Source organism: Pezoporus flaviventris, unplaced genomic scaffold (assembly GCF_033815535.1).
Source record: "Pezoporus flaviventris isolate CSIRO_AGI_PZ_B2104156 unplaced genomic scaffold, CSIRO_AGI_Pfla_v1 ptg000002l, whole genome shotgun sequence".
Taxonomy (NCBI): Eukaryota; Metazoa; Chordata; class Aves; order Psittaciformes; family Psittacidae; genus Pezoporus; species Pezoporus flaviventris.
Genome location: NW_026892550.1, coordinates 20,415,592 through 20,437,750, shown reverse-complemented (window position 1 = coordinate 20,437,750; position 22,159 = coordinate 20,415,592). Strand labels below are relative to the sequence as shown.

The window sequence follows — 22,159 nt, the reverse complement described above, 5'->3', positions numbered from 1 at the left end:
GTATAATATATAGCATAAAGTATATGCAGGAAAATAAGACTGTAATAGATAACATAAAAGAGGAAGTCCTTCCAGTGCAATATGATACCGATTCTAGTGCAAAGGTTATGTAAACGTAATTTATATCATACAGTTAATGTTGCAGTTTTACAGTCACGTTAAGCTCATACTTTTGTGAATTTAAATTGAACTTGGATTAGACAACCGAGATGGTTTACTATGCAGCACACTAGCTACAAAGAAAACCAGTTCTGAGATACTGTATCAGAAGAAACATAGATTTGGCCACTGTAGATCCACAGCCTCACTGAAAATCCCTGCCTAAAATGCATACTTTAACTGATAAAGAATCAGGCCCATAGGGGTAGGATGAAGATACAAACCATGGTGTTGACGATTACATTTGGGCAAGAGGTAATTAATCTTACAATAACAGACTCACAGGAAAAGAGACTTCAATGTCCTGCAGCCTGCTTGTCAAAACAGGGCCCTGTGCCTGGGTAGGTAGTATATAGGGAAGAAAATGAAATTAATTAAGGGACAATGTGTAAGAAATAAAAGTGCAAGAAAAATTGTGATAGATGTAGAACTGTTACTAGATTGTATCTTTTCAGATCCTGTGAGGTTTTTTTTTGTGTGTGTGAAATAATAACAAAAGACCTGTGCACTCATCCTCAGAGCTTAGTTCTCCATTGAATTTGCCTTTCTGAAGAGTGCTCATACTCTTCAGCAAAACTACATTAGCAAAGAAAAAAAAAAAGAAACCAACAAGGTGGAAATTTTTTTCTGTGCTTGATTTTGTTTTTAAACAATTCTTATTCCTGCATTACTTTCACTTTTAATCTATTCTCTAACTATTTGAAAAGCCCATGAAAAGGAAAGCTTTCACATCCATATTAAATAGTGGCCTTGGATGTAAAAGGAACGGAATACAAAATTTAGAAAAACAAGGATCAAAACATACATTTAAATTAAGTTCCCATTTATCAGATGTACATGTTCTTTTCAGAGTACCTTAACACTTTTGCACAGCTGATAACAAAAGAAGTGGACTTTGTTCTGCAAATCTAAGAGATTAGACTGGATGATGCAAACCCAGTAAGTTAATATCTTCATATTCCGTGCATAAAGCAAAGTTCAATATGTGACAATAAATGCACTTTGGTGTGTTTATTGATCTATTTACATTCCAAAATATATGTGGTGGGTTTTCTTCCTCTTTCTCGTATTCTAAGGCCCAAGAGATAAAACAACAGTTGTTTCTTTTTTATTAAAAAAAGTGCTGCCGATGTACCATGCCATAGAAATTATATTTTATGTTCATGTGAATGGTTCATTTAGCACTATACCACAGTGACCAGTGCTGGATGTTTTTAAGAAAGTAATAATCCCCATGGAATTTATAATTCTGAAATAATATGGTTAGAAAAAGTGTATCTCTCCCAGTTCAGACAGTACTTGACATTAAGTCATTTTAACTATGAATCACTGTGCATGAGCCTCATGTTAGGACAGGCAAAGCTCCAGAGCGTAGGAAGGAAGAAAGTCTAAGAATGAGCTAAACCCCAGTGTGGGGCACCTATGTATGCATATTCACTTAAATGCAGCATGGTGGTATTTGCCTGAATTTATGATTATGCTTAAATTACCTTCTGTGGAGGTTTCAGGTAACCGATGTTGAGAAAACAAGCCATGGTCAGCTGTGCTTGTGGCTGGGGTACAGCTAAAACACAGACATAAGAACAGGGTGCTAAACTGTTTTTCTCATTTCTGATGCTAATCTATGCCAAATTGCATAGACAAAGCCTTTGGTTAGTTTTGTGATCCTGGGGGAGGGAGGGGAAGGGGAGGGAAAAGGAGGCAGCTTTTATTCTCTGTGTGTTCTTTTTAGCTTATTTTTTTGATAACTATTTCTAAAAAGTTTGAATAATATTCCATGGAAATGACAAGAATATTGCAGACTAGGACTTTGTATTCATCTTTGGTGGGCAAGGCTGTCATCTTTGGAATGGCAAGAGGAACTTCTAGTCCATCTAATCTGTCCTTTACTACTTGAGCATTGACCTACAAAATATAGCAAGAATGTCAGGGAAGATAAATACAGGGAGATAGATACTCTGAAATCCATACACTGTATTATCTTTTTTACATTCTTCTACAGGAGATAATCTTAGCTGAAAACCTTATTCTGAAATCAAGCTTGAACTCTTAACATGCGTAAGTAATAACCTAATTACAGCCTTCGGGAAAAACTAATTCTTAAAATAAAAATGACTTTTGATGTGATCAACAATAGTATTTTGTAGTTATTAAACATGTTGATGTTGTTTTAATGCTAGTGTTTAATTAATTAAGAAAAACTGTAGGCTTTCCTATACAATATTCAAGTGAGACCTGTTTAAGTGCCATTTTAATTAAATTTTAGAAAGGGAGAGGCTGTAGAAACATGACATGAAAGTGTTGGTTTTCACTTGATGGTATTTTTTTCCTAATGTCAAAGTCCTAGTCTCAGTTTTAGTGCTGTTCTCAAGAATGGAATTTAACCTTCATTGCTCTTAAGAGATACCCTTGGTAAAAAGTGACCCTTGAAGGAAGGCTGAAATTTTTTGAGTAGAACAAGGTGTAAAACATAGTGAGAACAAACTATCTGTATACAGAATAGCATGGTGTGACCAGTTTCAGCAGAGCTTGTAACATATGCTGAGTATTTGAATAAGATTTCTTAAATGATAATCTAATTCCAAATTAGGCAGTTATCCTTTGTTTACCTAAAATAACTAAGGTTACTGGTACTTCCAGGACCACCTGGTACTCTCCAAGTGGCTTACCTACTTTTAACTTTAGTTAAATTATTTAAGGCTATTTATCAAATTATTTAGAAAAGAGACTGAAAGCTAAGAAAACTGTACATGAAATGGGATGTATATGATAAAACTTCAAATACTTGACACTTCTCAGCTTCTGACTTAATCTAGTAACTTCACAAGAAAGTATGAGTTATAAATTATTAGTTTTCTATTAAAGTATTATTTCTATATACAATAAGCCTCCAGTTTAGCCCCTTTAATAGCACTGGAATGCCAGGGAGTGAGCCAGCAATCATGATGTGCTTTCTCTAGTTGGGCACAAAGCACTGAGGAAAAGAGAAACCAGAAGAGAGATAATGTGTTTCATCGAACCTAAATAATAATGTGAAATTATATTGAACTACTACAATTTTTTCTGTGACTGTACTTCAGATTTTTTTTCCTCTAAATATATTTCTGTCATGTGTATTATCTTTCATTACTTTCTGTGATAAATTTGCCTCAGCACCAAGTAAAATGAAAGAGGAAAAGAAGTATCTGAGATGGTGACCTTTAAAACTAATAGCATTTTTAAATGTGTCATATGTGGTTTCTGTAGAATGCTAGCAAGCCAATGCTGTGTAGATAAAACCTTAATGATGCTTGATTCATTACAACTCAATGAACTGTGCAAAACATGAATATGGGAAAAATTTAGCACTTTGATCTGCAGGAAAGTTCCTCAGAGGGATTTCTTTTCAAAAAAGTTTAAGAACACTCCATTACACTTCTCAGAGATGACGGGAACTTATGCCAAGGTAACTAGGTCCCCTAAATGACAGCAACAGCAAAGAAATAAAAAGGAACTTAACCACATGCTTTTAAGCTGCATTTGTATTCAAAACCAACTTGAAAACCTTTAAATATAAATGAGAGACCAAAGTGCTGGGATAAGGTCTGACACTGGCTCTCTGAAAAGAAAGTATTAAAGCCACACCTCTAGATTTTCTAGTGACAAGTATCTTGGAGAAACCCTAAGCAAGAGCTACAATAAGAGACTGATGCCAGGGTGGTTTTTGGTTTTTTGTTTGTTTGTTTGTTTTCTTGGTTAGATGCCTTTCATTTGAAGCAAGAGCTTAAGTCCCCCCTGCCTTGCTAGAATAAATTTGTGGTTTTCTTTCCAGGCTTGTGGGCTCAGGTGAATCTTTTACATAGGCCATGGATCTACTTCCCCAAAAGCAATTAATTCAAATACAGCAGTACTGCAGACAAAATTTTCAGGTTGTCTGCAGACTGAAACACATATCAATATATATGAAAGTGGGGGAACACCAGTCCATAGACCTGTATCAAAAGGTTAGTTACTGGCTCAAGACAGGATATAGAGCACGGTAGTGCACAGAAGTACTGTATTGTGTGCTACAGGCAGCGGACAGGCACTCCTTAATTTCCAGAAATGTCACGTTATCAGAGGGATCTATTTTGAACTGCCATCTTTGCAGACTCTCTTTGAAAGTGAGGTCAAGTTCAATGTTTCTGACTCACCCACCACCAGTATATGAGAGGTGCTCTTAGAACGTTACTATTGCTAAGTGTTTTTATTCTCAGAAAGAGTATTTCAATCTGAATAACTTGCCCTTAGAGGATTTTTCATGTGCAGTTGTATGTGATATACAATACCCAACCTAGAAAATTCACTCTGACTGAACTATCACCAAAATTAGTAAGAGAAAGAAAAAATCATTATATTGTGAAAGTACATTGGAAAGCAGTATAATATCCTGTCACACCAGCTTTATGTCATTTGTTTCAAAAGTCATATATATCAATATCAAAATAGCTTAAAGGGACTAGTCATGAGTCCATCAATAGTTTTAAGAAAACAGAGACTGCATTATGGTCAAACATATTGCCATTAAGGGAAATAAGATGGCAAAAGCCACAACTGTTGTCAGACCTATAAAGAAGAACATTGACTATTTATAAAGCGATAGTCCAAAAATGTAAATTTTTCATATGGTACATGGAACTATCTTTCAGTGCTGCATGGAAAACAAACCAAGACAATTACATTAAGATATGGGGTAAGGGTCAAACTAGCTGACAGATTTGAGCAAAAATGTAGGCTGGGGTCCAGCGAGAGTTACAAAAGTAACTGAGTTATAATGCACTGAGTAACTGGCTGAGAAGAATCCCAAGGTCATATAAACACTTGATAACAAATGCAAAAACTGAACCTAAATAACTCTTGTGCTTATTCTTAGCTGCACTCCTGTCATTTTTCTGAAGTTTTGAAGCATTTTTATCTTACCCTGAGTGAAATGTTACATCATGCTAGAACTTTGCCTGTGAAAATTCTAATGTATGATTAGATTTCCAAGGTTAGTTTTGTTCTTACACTGTCACAGTAGTAGTGAAGCTCAAATCATAAAAAGCCTAGATATTCACCTGCTTGTTGTTTGAGATGTAGATAACATTTCATTTCTTATAATCATAGAATCATGGAACAGTCAGGTTTCGAAAGGACCTTAAGATCATCTAGTTCCAACCCCCCTGCCATGGGCAGAGATGCCTCACCCTAGACCATGTCTGGGCTCTGTCCATCCAAGGCTCTGTTCAACCTGGCCTTGAGCACTACCAGGGATGGAGCATTTACCACTTCTTTGGGCAACCTGTTCCAATGTCTCATCACCCTCACAGTAAAGAACTTCCTTATATCTAACCTGAACTTCCCCTGTTTAAGTTTAAACTCATTACCCTTTTTACCTATCGCTAGTGTCCCTGATGAAGAGTCCCTCCCCAGCATCCTTGTAGGCCCCCTTCAGATATTGAAAAGCTGCTATAAGGTCTCCACACAGCCTTCTCTTCTCCAGGCTGAAAAGCCCCAACTTTCTCATCCTGTCTTCATGCAGGAGGTGCTCCAGTCCCCTGATCATCCTCGTGGCCGCCTCTGGGCTTGCTCCAACAGCTCCATGTCCTTTTAATGTTGAGGACACCAGAACTGCACACAATACTGCAAGTGGGGTCTCATGAGAGCAGAGTGGCAGGATCACCTCCTTCAACCTGCTGGTCACACTCTTTTGATGCAGCCCAGGATATGTTTGGTTTCTGGGCTGCTAGTGCACACTGGAGCCGGCTCATGTTAAATTTCTCATTGACCAACACCCCCGAGTCCTCCTCTGCAGGGCTGCTCTGAATCACTTCACTGCCCAGCCTGTAGCTATGCCTGGGACTGCCCCAACCCAGGTGTAGGACCTTGCACTTGGTGTGGTTAAACTTTGTAAGGTTGGCATCAGCCCACCTTACAAGCATGTTAAGGTCCCTCTGGATGTCATCCCTTCCTTCCAGTGTATCAGCTGCATCGCGTAACTTAGTGTTGTCAGCAAACTTGCTCAGAGCACACTCAATCCCACTGTCCATATCTCCACCAAAGATGTTGAACAGAATCGATCCCAACACCGAGCTTCATAAGCTCAAAAAACTAAATACTTAAACTTCTCAACAGCCTGTGGAGACATTTTTATTACCTCTGCTTTAAAGAGAAGCATATGAAACTGAAAAGGTTGCAGAAGATCAAGTTTGGAACTTAGACCTTGCTAGTTTGGACTGTGTTCAATGGAAACAGGTGCAAGGGTTAACAGGTTCAAACTTAAACAGGGGAAGCTTAGGTTAAATATAAGGAAGAAGGTCTTTGCTGTGAGGGTGGTGGGGCACTGGACTGGGTTGCCGAAGGAAGTTGTGAATGCTCCATCTCTGGCAGTGTTCAAGGCCAGGTTGGACAGAGTCTTGGGTGGCATGGTTTACTGTGAGGTGTCCTGCCCATGGCAGTGCGGTTGGAACTAGATGATCTTAAGGTCCTTTCCAATCTTAACTATTCTACGATTCTATGATTATTTTTATAGCAGAAAGAGAAATAACCTCATTTAAAGTCACAAATAAACCAGTTCTTCTGTGTATTTTTAGATAACTGAGAAACTTTGTGTAAATGTCAGAGGTACTTGTAGGCCATCCATAAAAGAAGGAGTAGTAGTTTTTTCATCCAGTCTATCTTATCAATTTGCCATTTGTACAGCTAATTTAGGAGTTCCTAAATACTGTAAGTATGCAGCAAGTTGAACTGATCCATAGTTATAAAGACAACATCCAAAAGTCACAATATTTGAAAACTGGAAAATGGCTGACTAGTTTGAATCAGTTACATTACTAGCTTAATGAACAATAAAAAAGTGTGGGAAACATCTACACTGACTTATGACAAATCACACAAAGCGTGGAAATCTGGGGTAGGTTCATATTCCAAGGACCAGTTCCTATACAGTTTACATGATACATCTTCCATTAAGCACAGAATTTCATGGTTATTCCTATGGACTGAGAATACTAAAAATAATGAGGGCAATATCAGTTCCTGGAAAACAAGTTTTTTTTTAAAGGTTTTTGTAACCATAAATCTGAGCTGTAAGGAAATTTTAGAATGTTCACTACGAATGACATTCTTGTATGGCCAAATGCATTTTCGGACAAAAAGCTCTATGTCTTCCTTTTAGAGGATGTTGTGAAAGTCGTGCAACTTCTATTTATAATTAATTTCTAAACTGAAACTTTATCTTCACTGACTAAAGATAATGGGGATGGACTCTTCATTAGGGACTGTAGTGACAGGACAAGGGGTAACAGGTTAAAACTTAAAGAGGGGAAGTTTAGATTGGATATAAGGAGGAAATTTTTTCCTGTTAGGGTGGTGAGGCACTGGAATGGGTTGCCCAGGGAGGTTGTGAATGCTCCATCCCTGGCAGTGTTCAAGACCAGGCTGGATGAAGCCTGGGGTGATATGGTTTAGTGTGAGATGTCTCTGCCCAATGCAGGGGTGTTGGAACTAGATGATCTTAAGGTCCTTTCCAACCCTAACTATTCTATGATTCCAACATGTTTCATGATGGCAACAGAGGAAGCTCAAGGGAAGATGAAATTATCAGGTAATAAAATCTCTGCAGTTTTCTGTCCTGTCAGCAGATTTTCAAAACTCAATAACATCAACAAGCCATAGAATAGTACTGTGCCTTATGTCATCTCTGAATTACATCAGGTTTTTTTTTCAAAAGTAGTAAAAAGCTTCCGTTCCATGCTCTGACAAAGAACTATATGCTGTATCTAAATCACAGACTTGAGAGCTTCCTTAGAATCTCATAAATTATGCTACTTCATTTCTAACAAAGAGTTAAAAAGCATATAGGTTTCCCTAATACTGGTAACTTCATTTGGATATACACAAAAAGACCAGAAAACCCTGTAACCCCCCCAAATAACATCATGGCTTAAAATGAACTTGTGTATACTGCAATTTTTCTGGACATAATGCAAACAGAAATATGCAAACACAACCGAGTAAGTCTTTCAGACATATAATGCTTATTTCTTCTGTTCCTTGACACCCCACTGCCCCCCTAAAAAAAAACAACAAAACCCCCAAACAACAAAACACCTCAGATCTTATGGTCTCATATAGTGGTCAAGAACAGTAGGTAACTATAATTCTGGTTTAGGAAGTGTGTCAGGGTGCAGTGTCATGTTATGCTCTGAGGGGAGATGCTACTACTGCACCAAGTACAAATGTGCTGAAGGCAATCTTTCTGAGTTTTGTTTAAAACTGACATTTATTTTAAAGACAAACACTGAGGGGACCATTACCAGTTGTCTCTGCTGCTGGCCCGCACACATGGGCAAACCATGTGGGAAGAGAAGGGAGCGTGGACTGTATAGAAAGACTTGAGCATTTCTTGACTGAGAAGAAAAGAGCTCAAGGGTATTAATCAGTGACTACACCTTAAGACTTGCAGGAAAAAGAAATTTGGCCCTGTGTAAACTGGCAATTAACTGGGGCTGTGGATGGCAAGGTAAGCATTACGAAGGGGGCAGGTCTTTTGCTGTTTACAGGATGTGAATCTTTCAAATATTTTAAGTTACTGTGGTTAAAATTCCTTTTCTAAGTCAGCATTCACTGGCATTCCTACTGTTCTAAAAGAAAGATAGGCTTAGCTGGAAATCTTAGGCAAATCTGTGATCAGATGACCCCGTGAGTCATTAGGTTACAATCCAGAAAGGCTATGACCAAAAAGTGTTAGTACGCTTACATGGATCATACCTGTGCCCTAACTTGGTTTGAAAACACAGGGGTCCCTTTGTCAATAACTGGAAATGACACTGAGCCAGACTCTGCCAATGCATGAATAAAAAAGTCAAGCAAGAGCATAATGCATTTCTTTTGGTTATGTAAACAGGCAAACATGAAAGTTTGCAATGGAATGGGACTTCCTTGCCACAGAATTTGCCTGCATAATGCAAGTTTCGGAGGTAAAATTAACTGCATTGTTTTGGTACACTGGTATTTACGCATCTAGTAATTAGGACTTGGAACAAGGTTTTCAGAAGTGTTAGAGCACTGATGGAATTGGTTCTGTAAAGCCAAGCTTCAAACTTCTACTTGTTTTGACTGGGAGTTGGAGAGTGAAACACTTGTTTACATTCAAAATTGTACTCCTGAAACTTCATTTTGACACTGGAGCAGCAACAGTTTTTAACAGACTTACTATCAGGCTGTATTAAGCATGTAGTAGTAAGCAGTCTCTGAAGCAGGAAAAAGAACCCTAGCTTACTCGCTCCTAAATGAGCACTTTAATTCAGACCCCTTTTTCCTCAGTAGATCTTTGCTTTGTCTCCTTTAACAGCGGCAGACCTCCGGCTTCAGCTAAAACAGTGTAAGCCTTCTGGTACGTCCTTGGAATTAGAAGAAAATCAGAACTGATATGCCTAGAAGAAGGTGTACGTGCACACTGACAGTAGATGAAAGTACTTTTCAGTCTCATTTTGGGTAACAAAAGCTAGTTTCATATGAGTGACACTAATTCACAGATACAGACGAGCTCCTAGAAGTAGGGAAGTTACAAGCATTACTGAGAACTTAGGTTTTTGTGGGTTGTTTCTACAGTTTTTGAACAAGTGACCACCCTACAGCTGCATCACCTTAAGGCAATACTGCGCGCTCGCACCTGCCAGAGTCCCTTGGCTCTCTTTGGTACCAGAGGCGGTCGACGGGAATCCCTCGGCTCCCAGCTAGAAGAGGGAATTGGGAGTCCCAGCGCCAGCTCAGCGCGGAGGGGAAACACAGACACGTCTGCGACGCGAGGAGACGCGCTGAGGCACCAGGCGCTCCCGGCGCCGAAGCTTGCGACCGCAAGCGCCCTCACCCCTCTCGAAATATGCTGCCGGGCGAGCACGCCCTGAGCACCCGCCCCGGCAGCCCATGCGCGGAGCGGCGGCGTGGAGGGGCGCGGAGCAGAAGGCGTTTTTCGCCCGCGCCCAGGTGCGGCCGCCTCCTGCCGGAGCGAACGGGAGGTAGGGTAGGCGCTCTGCGTCACGGGTGCGGCTTGGCGGGGAGCAGCGCGGGGGTGGGGAGGCAGGAAGGAAGGAGAGAAAGAGAGCAAGAAAGAAAGTGAGCGAGTGGAGAGAGCGGGCTGAAGCCACCTGAAGCGCTGCTCGTTTCCCTCTGCCCCGCTCCCCCCTTCCTGCTGCTCTTTACCAGAGGTAAGGCAGCCTCGGCGGGGTGCGCGGGTCGCGAGGCAGAGGGCAAGGCTGCCTGGCCACTGCCCTGTGCGCTGCGGCCTGTGCGGGCGACTTCCCGGGCACCGCCGCGCCGGGCACGGCGCTTCACCGTGGGCTGGTGCTGTGACTGTGGAGGTCCCGGACCCGCTGGAAGAGATGCAGCCAGCGCGAAGCGCTCTGCTGGAGAGGAACTTGAAAGTGGTGGCGAGTTCTGGGGTGAGGCCAAGGGGTTTGGTGCAGGGCATGTCTCAGATCAGCCTCAGATACCAAAGTTGGGAACTGACAAGAAATAGCTCGTAGGCAAATAGAAAGCAAGGCGTGTATTTCTCTCGTGTTAGGTTTTCTTTTTTCTTGTTTGGTTTGATTTGTTTTTTAGCTTATTTTAACGGTCTGTATGTAAATGTCATACTAAGGACACAGCACATCGTTACTGTTTATTTATTTACTCTCCAGGTTGTTTTTGTAGAGTTAGACACAGACTTCTCCGTAGCTGCCGGTATATTACCGGAAATATTACCAGAAAATGAGTGGTTTGTTTTGGAAAAGTCAAAGAGCCGCAAGGATGTACTGGATAGAAGAGGCCAAGTGAATGATACAACAGTTTGCTAGAGTGTTCTTAACCAAATGCACTTTCTGCTTGCTGCTTCATGGCATGCTGTGCCTTACTCTAGCGACTGCAAGTTGTTCCACTGGAATTTCTTGCAGTATGAAGCTTGACTCTGAGGTAGGAAAGGTGGCCGAGCATTTCTCTGAAAGAGAAATGTTCTGAAAAAAAGAAAAAAAAAAAAGAAAACGTAACAAACTCCCCCCAAAACACAATCCAAAATGACAGAAACATTTTGACAGAGGATGTGATTAAAGGTATTTCATAATTATCCACTGTGTTGAACTACACTTGGTAACTTTCTTGCATTTGGAAGGGGAACAGTTCTACTGGAATTGTTTCAATCAGTTATCTTGCTCTGAGTTGACTCAGAAGTTAATTCCGTGAGTAATCACTTTAAAAAGGTCATTTGAGGGATTTTTTTTTTCTTTTTTTTTAAGTGTACAGTCAGTATGCTGATTGCATTATGTAGATTTATGGGAAGATCTTAAATGATCTACAATGTTTTCTAGGCCTGTTAATCTGTCAGTTCCTATGTAGTCAAGTACAATAGGAAGATTAAATTATCTACTGGCAGATTTTATTCTGCTCTATGGTAAATCCTGTTGTAGTGTTTTTTTTTGTCTTGTTTTGGGTTTCTTACCTGTGTATTTGGATCTTAATCTAGTATGTGGTTTACCAGAAGCTGTGAGCAAGCCTGAACTTGCTTGTATTTCTTGGTCCAATTGCTTAAAGTGTGATTATCTTCCCATGCACTTCTAAAGGTTTGACGCTTTCTTCAGGCTAATATCTGTAGTGATCTTAAAAAAAGATGAAGAATCTCACTTGCGTGTTTCTATATTCAGCTGTACCCTACTGTTCACACATTTCATTATTAAAAGTTGGATTGCTTGCTTGAACAGAATTTGTCTGTTTATCTTCAGTGTTGTCTTGACTTTTAACTTGAAAATCATAGAAGGGAAGAATCGTAGAACGTTAGATGCAGGTTCTTACCCTCCATGTGAGATAATGTTCTAAGAGTTATGTCTGTTTGTCTGTACCAATGTTTTCATTTTTCTTTGGTATTTAGCAGTCACTTCTAGTGAAACAAAAAGAATTGTTACACCACACTGAGTTGTTGTACCTCCTTTTTTAAGCCCCTTCCATAAGGTGGCAATAGGAAGACCATAAAAACCAGTTTGAAAATAACTGGGAGAAACATGATCTTCTATGAAGGAAAGTTGAATGATCCTATATAGGGCTTGGGATATGCAATGTAAATTGCAGTTCATTCACTGACAAATCATATTTTCTTGGAAAAAAAGTCCAGATGGTTTCCCTCATACTGTTTTTCCAACATAGCAATTAGGATGTTTTATCTTTATTTCTATAAAATGGAATTGTCATATGTCTTCTAAGAAGCAAGGGTTGTTTTTTGTTTGTTGTTGGTTGTTTTTTTTTTTTTTTAATAACCACTATAGCATTTCCCCATTTTTAGCAACCATGTTGAATTACAACTTTTTGTCATGGTTACCTTATATAGGAGAATGTGATAGTGGAGCAAGAATGAGCTTTATTTAAACAAGACCCCCACCTGGAGTACTGTGTCCAGCCCTGTGTCCGCCACCACAAGAGGGACATAGACCAGTTGGAGTGGGTCCAGAGGAGGGCTGGAGCACCTCACCTATGAAGACAGGTTGAAAGATTTGGGCTTATTCAGCCTGGAGAAGGCTCTGGGGGGACCTTAGAGCAGCTTCCAGTACCTAAAGGGGGGCTACAATAAAATATGAAGAGGGACTTTCTTTTACAAGGGTATGTGGTGACAGGACAAGGGGTAATGGCTTTAATCTGACAGAGGGGAGATTTAGATTAGACATTAGGAGAAAAAAATTCACTGTTAGGGTGGTGAGATGAACAGGTTGCCAAAAGAAGTTGTGGATGCCCTAAATCTGCAAGTGTTCGAGGCTAACCCTGTGTTTGAGGCCAGGTTGGATGGGGTTTGGAGCAGCCTGGCCTAGTAGAAAGTTAGAACTAGGTGATCCTTAAGGTCCCTTCCAACCCAAACCAGTCTATGAAGACCAAGTCCTTTTTTTTTATTTTTATTTTTTTTAATTCTCTTGTTTGATATTTATTTCTAACAGATACTCTAGGAAGATTCTATTCTGCCTTGCTGCTGAGAGAAAAAGTTTTGGTTTACAGGATGTACCATGTGCAGTAATGTTGAAGGCTTCTATATAATCTTGCAGTGGTACAGATCTGGCTGTGAAAGTGAATGTAAGCATATAAATATGTATATAGCATACGTGTACACTACCTATCTGTTCAAACGTTCTTTAGGTTTTGTTATGACTTACTTGGCAGTTATAGCCATGGTGGAGATTAATATAAATTAAAAAAATAATTTAATTACATTGAAGTAGATTAATATATATTGGATAAGTCAGTCCTTGAGTTCTGTTTTTCCATATACTTACTGAGTTTTAAGCCTTTATTAAGGGTAAAAGGAGTAAGAAAGGAGTAAATGTTTGACTCCTGTAAGTAAGGAGTCAATGTTTATCTTGTAGTCTGCGATACAAACATTCACCAGTGTGTGTGGATTTGTTTAGCTGTTATTCAACCTTCTCCTGAATAGTCAAACCAAAACTGGCATCAGTGTAACCCTTTGCTCAGATGCACAAAGCATATGGGACTCTGAACTTGCTGGTATCCAACTGCCTGTGTAGCTAGGCCAGATCTATAGCACATCTTCATAAATCCTGATAGATGCATTGATAGCTTCTGCCATAGAGGAGTACAGAAACAGAAAATGGCTTGGGCTTCACCTTCTAGCAGTTCTGCCATTTTGCAGTCAAAACGTCTTCTCAGCTAGCAGGTTTTTCCTTTTGCAGTCTGCTACATTTCATTTATAAAATACACTACAAAAAGTAATGGCTTTTGCAAATTTGGAGACAATGTTTGTTCAGTGCTAGGCAATCCTCTGCATCTTTATGTGGGTAGGTTAGGGTCTGAATAGCTGAAATGGGTTGAAAATAACTGTGAGAAATATGATCTTCTATGAAGATGGGTTAGGATATGCATACCTGCGGATACATAGCTATTTGAGTTCCTGAAGTAACAACGTTGGAGTGGTTCCAAAATAAGGTGTGGGCAACATATGTAGAAAAATCAGTATTTAGATACTGAAAAGAGTGTGTGTGTGCATAAAAATATATGTTTGTATAAAAAGATATATTTATTTGTAAAATACACCTAAAAGCTACTTTCCTAAGTGTCTCTTCTGTTACTGCTGAAGGTGGAGGGATTGAGAAAATGATACTGTCTGAAAATCTAACATCTTGGGAGAAAAAATACCCAAACACCAGTATGAAACCTAGAGCTGCCAAGAAGGGTGGAAATGGCTGAGATAACCAATTGCAACTCTAAAGTACTTATACACTAATATTGTAGAGGGTTTATATACTTGATCATGGGGGGTTTCGTTGTGTGTTTTTTTTTTTGTTGTAGGTTTTTTGTTTGTTTGTTTGTTTGTTTTTTATTAATGGATACATGAAGGACTATTCTCTGGCAGAAATAGTGCCTGTGATACTTTTTGACCATTCTGTACTAATTATTTCTCATTCTGTATTCAGAATATATATTCAGCTTCTTAAAAGACTATGTATTTATAGTTGTATTGTTCAGAGTTTAGAGATGGGTGGAGGCCATACAGTTGAATTTTATCTTTTATGGCTAGGGGCTTATGTGAAAAGCTTGAGGAAATGCTGATGTCTGAAATTTTTAAAGGAATGGGGAATCTTTAGATAAGTACACAGATTGGGAAAGGACAAACTTAAATCTAGAAGCTGATTGTTAATCAGTTCAGCTCAATCTAATGCTTTTTTGTATTTAAATGACTTGGAAATCTTTTAATGAGGGTTAACTCCCTAACAAACTTTTCTCTTGAGAGGTTATATCTGATTGGCCTAAAGAGTTGTCTGCCTAAAAAGTTTTAATTGTATGAATTTCATATTCAGGATAATAAGTTAATTCTCAGACTTGTGGACAGTGATCAAAGCTGTTAAAAATATTGCCCCAAAATGAAGTTAATCCAACGGCTTACTTTAAGGAATGTAGCATTTATAGTGCTGTGTTGATTTTTATGTCTTCCAGAAAATTACAGGTTTGTTATTTTTTTTTTCTCATGTCACATATATATATGTATATGGTTTAAGTATAAAGGTTTTTTTTTTTTTTTCCTGGGATATTTCTTTTTTTTTTTTTTTTTAAATTTTGGAGGTGTGGGAGTAATAAAGATATATGCAGAATTTTGCAGGAAAAGATTTCTAGTGATTGAGTTATTTAATAATTCATTTTCTGAATAACAGCTTAGTTCAAAAGTTGTTGGGGAAATCTTAAAGAAAAAAGTTTTATCCTTTATTGGAGGAATTGATGTGATACAAAAATAGGCAATCTTTTGAGCTTCAGTTCTAGATCATAAGTAGTGTCCTTTTTGTTAGGAAATATTTTGGAGAATACAGTATCAATGCCTATTACCATGGATATGTTCTGGGCAAATGATTTCTTTCTAATTGCTACTTAAGTCTTACTCTGTTCTACTGAAGCTATTGTTTCTTTTCTAGGCTGCTTAAGGCTAGTACCTGCATGCCAGGACAGCTTCTACAGTCGAATGGTTTCCCTAAGGCCAAATTGCTGGTTATACAGGAAGAGGGAGGTGAAAAAACTTGTTGACTGCTGCTGATCTTAAACCTTCTTTAAAGAGATGTGATTTCAGATTGTCTCAGACACCTTCAGAATAGTAGCTTCTCTGTCTGCTTTGGATTTTGCAAATCATGAATTTGGTTATGGCCTTGAAAAAATCAAAATAGGTGGAATCTGAGTAGTGTAAGAGCTGAGTTGGAAAATACTGAGGAAAAACTGTCATGGGCACTTAAGATACCAAATGTCTATAGTGTGAAGGCCAGAACTTGCCTTTGGGGTTATGGCTCTGCTACTGATTGTGCCTAAGGGAAAACTGCTTCCTTGACTGAGTTGAAAACCTAGTAGTTACCTGTTTCCTGTTTTTTTCTCATGACAGTTCTTTGAAGGGTCTGATCTTCAGGATGTATTTTGATCACAACCATAGCTTTTTGACCAGTTACTTAAAAAAGTAAGGCACTCCTTTCACCATCCTCCAACATACTCAGAAGTGATTCTACCTTTGTAAGCTATTTTGTTGGTTGTGATACTTGTTCAGTTTGATTCTTGGTTGAAGAGGGTTTGAACCCATAGATCACATAGAATGCTCTAACCAGTCATTTATCCTTTTCCCCTTTGAAGTGTGTTTCTCTGCTAAAAAAAAGTTTAAGGCTCGGAAGGTAAGGAAGTTGAAGCTGTATCTGGTAGTTAATTGGTGCTTGTGTGGGAGTAGGAAAGCTTTAGGTTCCGGAGCTGGTCTTGGATGACTCTTTCTCCCACTTCTATCCAAGTACCATGTAATAAGAATATGTGTGTAGGTAAGTGGTTAATTTCTTAACTGTTCATGTTCTAGGATTATATGTTTTAAGACTGTATGACATGCTGAGTTAAGACTTTCATTTCTCTATTCTCTCTATACAGGCCAAGATAAAAGGATGGAGAGGGTTTGCTCTCCTTGAAATTTTCATATATAAGCAATTTAAAAATATCACTGTACAAATGACGTGGAGCCTTCAGAATTTAACCCAAGATTAATGTGAATTCAGGTGGGAATTTTTTTAACACCCTTTTTCTTTTCCATAGGATTGCAGTCTTTACAAAGAAAAAAATCAGCTTGGACTGGAGAAATATAAAGTGTCTTGAAGAAACAAATATTTTTCATTGGCTGGCTGACACCATATTTAGAGAGCTTTGTTGCTGATGAATATGTGCACATCCTGACTCTATTCCTACATGACGGTGTGGGGCAGTAGTCGGAATGAAGCTGCCATCATGTCGTCCACAGGCAGTGGCACTGATATTGAAGAGTTCTTGGTCAACATTAACTTGGGGCAGTATCTTCCAAACTTTAAAGAACATGGCTATAATATTGTGACAGATTGTGTGGGAATAAGTAACAGCGTACTTCAGGAAATGGGAGTGTTGCCTACAGGTCACCGCAGAAGGATTCTGAAGCAATTAGATGCTGCTCTTTCAAGAATGCAAGAGAATGATCTTTTCTGTGAAAATCTAAAATTCAAAGACCTGAAAGTTTTAGAAGAGAAGCACTATTCATCCTCAGTTCAGGAGTCTCCAGTAAGCAGTGCAAATGTAGAGAAGACTAGCTTGATTCCTGCAACATTGTCAGAACAACTTCTTAATAAACCTTACAATGGTAAAGAAAAGTTTGAACTTGCAGAGCAACACATACCAGAGGCAAACAATGATGGCTTTAAAAATTTGGATTTTCCTAGTTTATATCAGAATTCAGGCAGCATACTGAAAGCTGTCAGTCAAGCTGGAAATATTAAGACAAATATTCAGCCAGATCAATCACTGGAAGAATCTGCTGCATACCAAGGTGGTGAGCACTTGGCTGGCTGTTTGGTAATTCGTGATCCTCCTTCATTTGCTCAGTCATGTGAGACAAAAGACAATGAAAACAAACATTCAGTGTTTGCAGATGAGGGTGATATATCTGATAGTAAGCCAGATTTTCCATTCTATAAGTTTAAAGGAGAAATGATAGACAATGATTTGTATGATTCTTACACGAAAAACTGTATGAAAGTATTTCCAAGAGCAAGCCGATCTTTTATATTAAGGCATCGACCTGTACCAGAAATTCCTCAATCAAGTAAAGTTCACATTTCATCAAGGTAACGGCTGTTTCTTTCTAATGAAGAATCACTATCATTGTAGAAATTATAATTTGGGGTTTCTTGCAGGTTTTTTGTCTTTTTTATTTTTGGGTTTTTTTTTTTTTTTTTTTTTTTTTACGTGTGTGCTGTAAATACACTGAATGTTGCCAAGTTAACTAAAGGAGAATTAAGTTTCAGTGCAAGTTGAAAGCAGAAATGAGAGTGTAAAGGGAAATTTTAGAGCAGTATTTACTTATCTTTGTGTCTGCTCACTTTCAAAGAAAGAAATCTTTCTCAGTTTAGGTATAATCCTTGCTAAAAAGCATTATCTGTATCAAGCATTTTTTAAACTTCATGCTGGTAAGGAAGAATGGAAATATGCAAGTTTTACAAAACAAAGATTGAAAAATAATAGAAAAAAACTGTTGAATCTAGTCCAAACCAAAACATTACGAATAACTTTAGGCCTTAGTTACAGGGTTTCTGGTGAAATTCTAATCCATTACAGGAAAATGGTGACAAAATGGTGAATTCAGGAGGCTAAAACTTACCCTTAAATGTAAAAATCCATTTTTATGATGAGACAACAGCTGTGGTGAAACACAAGTATTCAGGGTGTATCTTTGTAATTTTTAAGTTTGTACCTTTCAAGAGATGCTGTTCTTGGAAAATACAGGGCTATTATATATGTAACTTACAGGAAAGATCTAGCAAGTTTTATGTACTGCATTAATGTGGTTTTATCTAAAAAATGGTGAAAATTTTAGAGAATTCTTGTCTGCTTTGTGCATTGTATGGTATAGCCATCCCCTAAACAAAGCAGGATGTATCTGATATGATTGCACGCATTGGATTAACAAGATGACTGCATGAAAATCTTCAGTCTTAGCCTTAACCCACATAAAATTTATGTGTAAATATGGGTGGGTTTTTTTTTTTTTTGGTTTTAAATTACATGGGTAATTTTGTGGAGGAGGAAATTATATGTTATACTGAGGTTTAAGCAAGGGCTGTCTTTGAGATGGTTCTTATTGATTTCTAAACTAGTAGCTCTTACTGTCTTGAATAAGCATTAATTCTTGTAGCTTGTCTTGCAAAAATATGATGGAATGTAGAGGAAGATGTCTGGTACTAGAATTTAATTCCAGGCCTGTCTTAATAAAAGAAATATTGTTTGAATGTTAAAAAATAACTGACATTGAATGTTGTTGATAACAGTATTATAGGCTATGTAAACAAAGAATATCTTCTCACAGATTAACTTGTAATATTTTTGGTTTTGTTAACTGTATGATCATTCTATGAACTATACTCATCATGCTGGTGGAGTGTCTTAAACAGAGAAAAAAAAAATCCTTGCAAAGGCATATACAGAACTTTGTTGCTGTAGACAGATCCAAATCATTAGATTGCACTTTTTTTAGTAAATTTTTTTTTTTAAACCACTAGTTATGCCTGGAAGGGACACGTCTGAGAATGTTTTGTATTGAGCTTGTCATTTTCATCTGCATATCTTGGCAGTTAGAACCATTATTAGCAAGTTTATACATGCCTTAAATGCTGTTTCCCCAGCATTTATAAGTTTCTTTTAGATTATTTAAAGAAGTCAGTAGTAAATGTTATAACACAATTTGAGTGAGGAAATGGAGAGGCAAAGATTTTTTTTTTTCCTTTTTCTCAACAGTTAAGAGATTTTTGCGTGCCCTAAAAAGATGTTTAATCAGTGCCTTCTATATATGCAAATATTGTGCTTATTGAAACTTAAATATAAACATCTTTCAGAGAGGAGTAGCTTTATATTAACTTTTGTAGAGTCATTATCCCTTCTTCATATAATAAAGGTATTCCTGCTGAGCTGAAATGGGAATCTCATCCTAAAAGAAAACAATAACTAGCTACTAAGAGTATTTCTAATGTCTTTTGAGAAACAATAATTCAGTAGAGACAATATGCCATATTTGTAATCTTCCCACCATTGAAGTAAATCCTCCAAATCCCAGTCTAATAGTGATTGATATGTGACTGGGTCACTGACTTCATTGCACATTATTTTGATTTGTGAGCTCCAGCTTATTTTCTTCATCTTTATGCTCCAGTTATAACAATATGGAAATCCTGTAAGACAAGTAGCAGTCTATCCGACAAGATAAACCAGAACTTCAAAACAGAACTTAAACTTCACAAAATTATTCTTTATAACCTACCTGGGTATTTTTTTAGAGACCAAGAGTTAATACAGAACTCTATAATGGCAGCTTGCAGCATCTTTAACCTTGGGAAAGATCATGTCTGTCTTACAGATTGTATAGACTCAACTGACTTTTATTGATAGGTGCTGGTTTCATCCTTATGACATTGTATGAAGGCTTTTCCATAGAGGCAGAGAAATCCTGCTCAAGTTTTCTGAGAAAATCAACATTTCCTTCTAGTCGTTCACGGATATTGGTGATAAATTTTTATGCAAGGAAGTGCTTTTCTCATCTCCTATGTATCTTCTAGCACAAAAAGTTCACGCAGTGGGTGTCCCTATGCCCTCTAGTGCTGTGACTGTGTCCCTTTTTATTACTAATAATGTGCGTGCCTCACTTGCAATTTTACTTCCTTCCCTGTGCTTCACTTGTTCTCCTGCCTTTTGCCTGTAACAAACCATGCTGTCAGCTGGTAAGTGTATTTAAGTCTAAATTTTTTAACATAGCTCCCCAGTCATGTTGTGGAACAGAACAGAGGGTTAAATACAGTGGATTGGAAGTTTCATCCTCTTGATACTTTTGGTGTAAGTGACTTCTTCCATACTGACATGAGTGAAAAACTGGGGCTTTCATAAGACAAAATAATAAAAGTAATGCAGTGGGTGGAGCTGACCACTGACATACCTTTAGTGGAAGATTAAGGACAGTAAAAGAATAGATACAGTTTTAGAGGCTTTGGATGCTTTGACTCATGTCATTAGCTGTCAGGTGAAACAAACCGCTATTGCATAATTCAGAGCAGCAGGCTTTTCAAAGCAGATACATAACATGGTAGACCTGTTGATTATACAAGATACTACACAGATAAAAGTTCATGCTGATGAACTCTTTAGATTTTTTTGTATCTCCCAACTTTGTTACTTGGTGTGGGATTGCTCTGATTCTTTATTAAGATAAATAAGAAAAAATAATTCTGGAAAACAGGCTGCATTTGGGGGAAAATATGAATAAATAAAATGGGTAATGCTTGGTCTGACCAGGCATTATTTGTTTCCTGCAGCTGGCAGATCCTGTGGTTGAAATTTAGACTTCCTTTCTTAACATGGAAGTGGTCAAGATTGCTAATGAGGTGCCCAGGCTGGTGTCTCTCTACTCTGTTCTGTCACACAAAGCAAACATTTTAGGAGCGGGAAGCTGTGCCCTCTCTTTTCCTGTGATCAAGCATCACCATTAATTTGCCTCTGCGAGTTGTCTATGAACTCCAAAGCTCTAACACAACATGTTATAGCGCTTTTGACACGTTTGCATTGTGGGAGGGTTAGGCTTTCAGATACATAGAAAGGAAAACATGTTTTGAATGAGTTTGAACACAGAAGCTTCATTCATTTTAAACACTCAGCAGATGAATGCCTGCAAAGACTGACTCCTTGAGCTGACCTCTCTCCCGTGCTTTATTTGGGAGGTGACAGGAGTGTATTGAATGAAACAGTTCAACCCAGTGCAAAGCTCTCACCTTTCCAGTCTCTCAGCCTTTAGCAAGACCATTTGCTGCCTCATCACTCCCTTTCATCCTGTTTATGTGTAAGGAAAAGGTGATTGAGAAGCCTATGCAGCCTAAGCAACATCCAGTACCTCTTAACATATGGAAATAGTGGGTCTTAATCTCCACAGTTGTAACAAAAGTGATAATTTAATTGAAACTATTATTATATATTTGTAAAATAGGTGCACTTTGAGATTGTGCTAACCCTACTTTAAAGAGCAAAATAAAGAAGATAATTAACCTGAAGAAGTATTAGGTTTTAGAAGTGATTAAGAGAAGTTATAGATTGGTGTAGTTCTTCCACTCTTATTTGCCCCCAATGAAGTCTTCATTTTCTTTTAATTCTGATATACAGTTCGTACAATAGGTAACTGTTCTGTTGAGCATTGACAAATTGCTGTAATTTTGTAGCTTGCACTCTATGTTGTTTGTTCTAATCTTTCAAGCAGATATTAATAATAAACTTGCTTCATTTATTTTATAGTTTGAGGTAGTTTTCACTTGACATAAGTTAGAACTTCGTTTTCCAAAAATCACAGAAAGGTCTTATTTTGATTGTGGGGATGAGAAAAAGACTGTAGTTTGCTTATTAGCAGGTGTTCTTGACATGTATACATATATGTAAGTATCTAATCAAAAAAAGAGTACCCAAGTCCTGAAAAATA

General features: G+C 38.1%; 1 protein-coding gene and 1 long non-coding RNA gene across 2 annotated transcripts in view; both read left to right on the top strand.

Annotated features, from left to right (window-relative positions):
• The window catches only part of LOC133278334 (uncharacterized), a 440,517-nt gene that overhangs the window by 65,456 nt on the left and 352,902 nt on the right, over window positions 1-22,159 (top strand). The gene's annotated exons all lie outside the window — the stretch shown is intronic.
• The window catches only part of ARAP2 (ArfGAP with RhoGAP domain, ankyrin repeat and PH domain 2), a 118,594-nt gene continuing 113,176 nt past the window's right edge, over window positions 16,742-22,159 (top strand). The window contains exon 1 of the mRNA XM_061470933.1: window positions 16,742-17,780. Coding sequence (XP_061326917.1) covers window positions 16,876-17,780 — 905 coding nt within the window. The 5' untranslated portion in view covers window positions 16,742-16,875. The remainder of the gene's footprint in view (window positions 17,781-22,159) is intronic.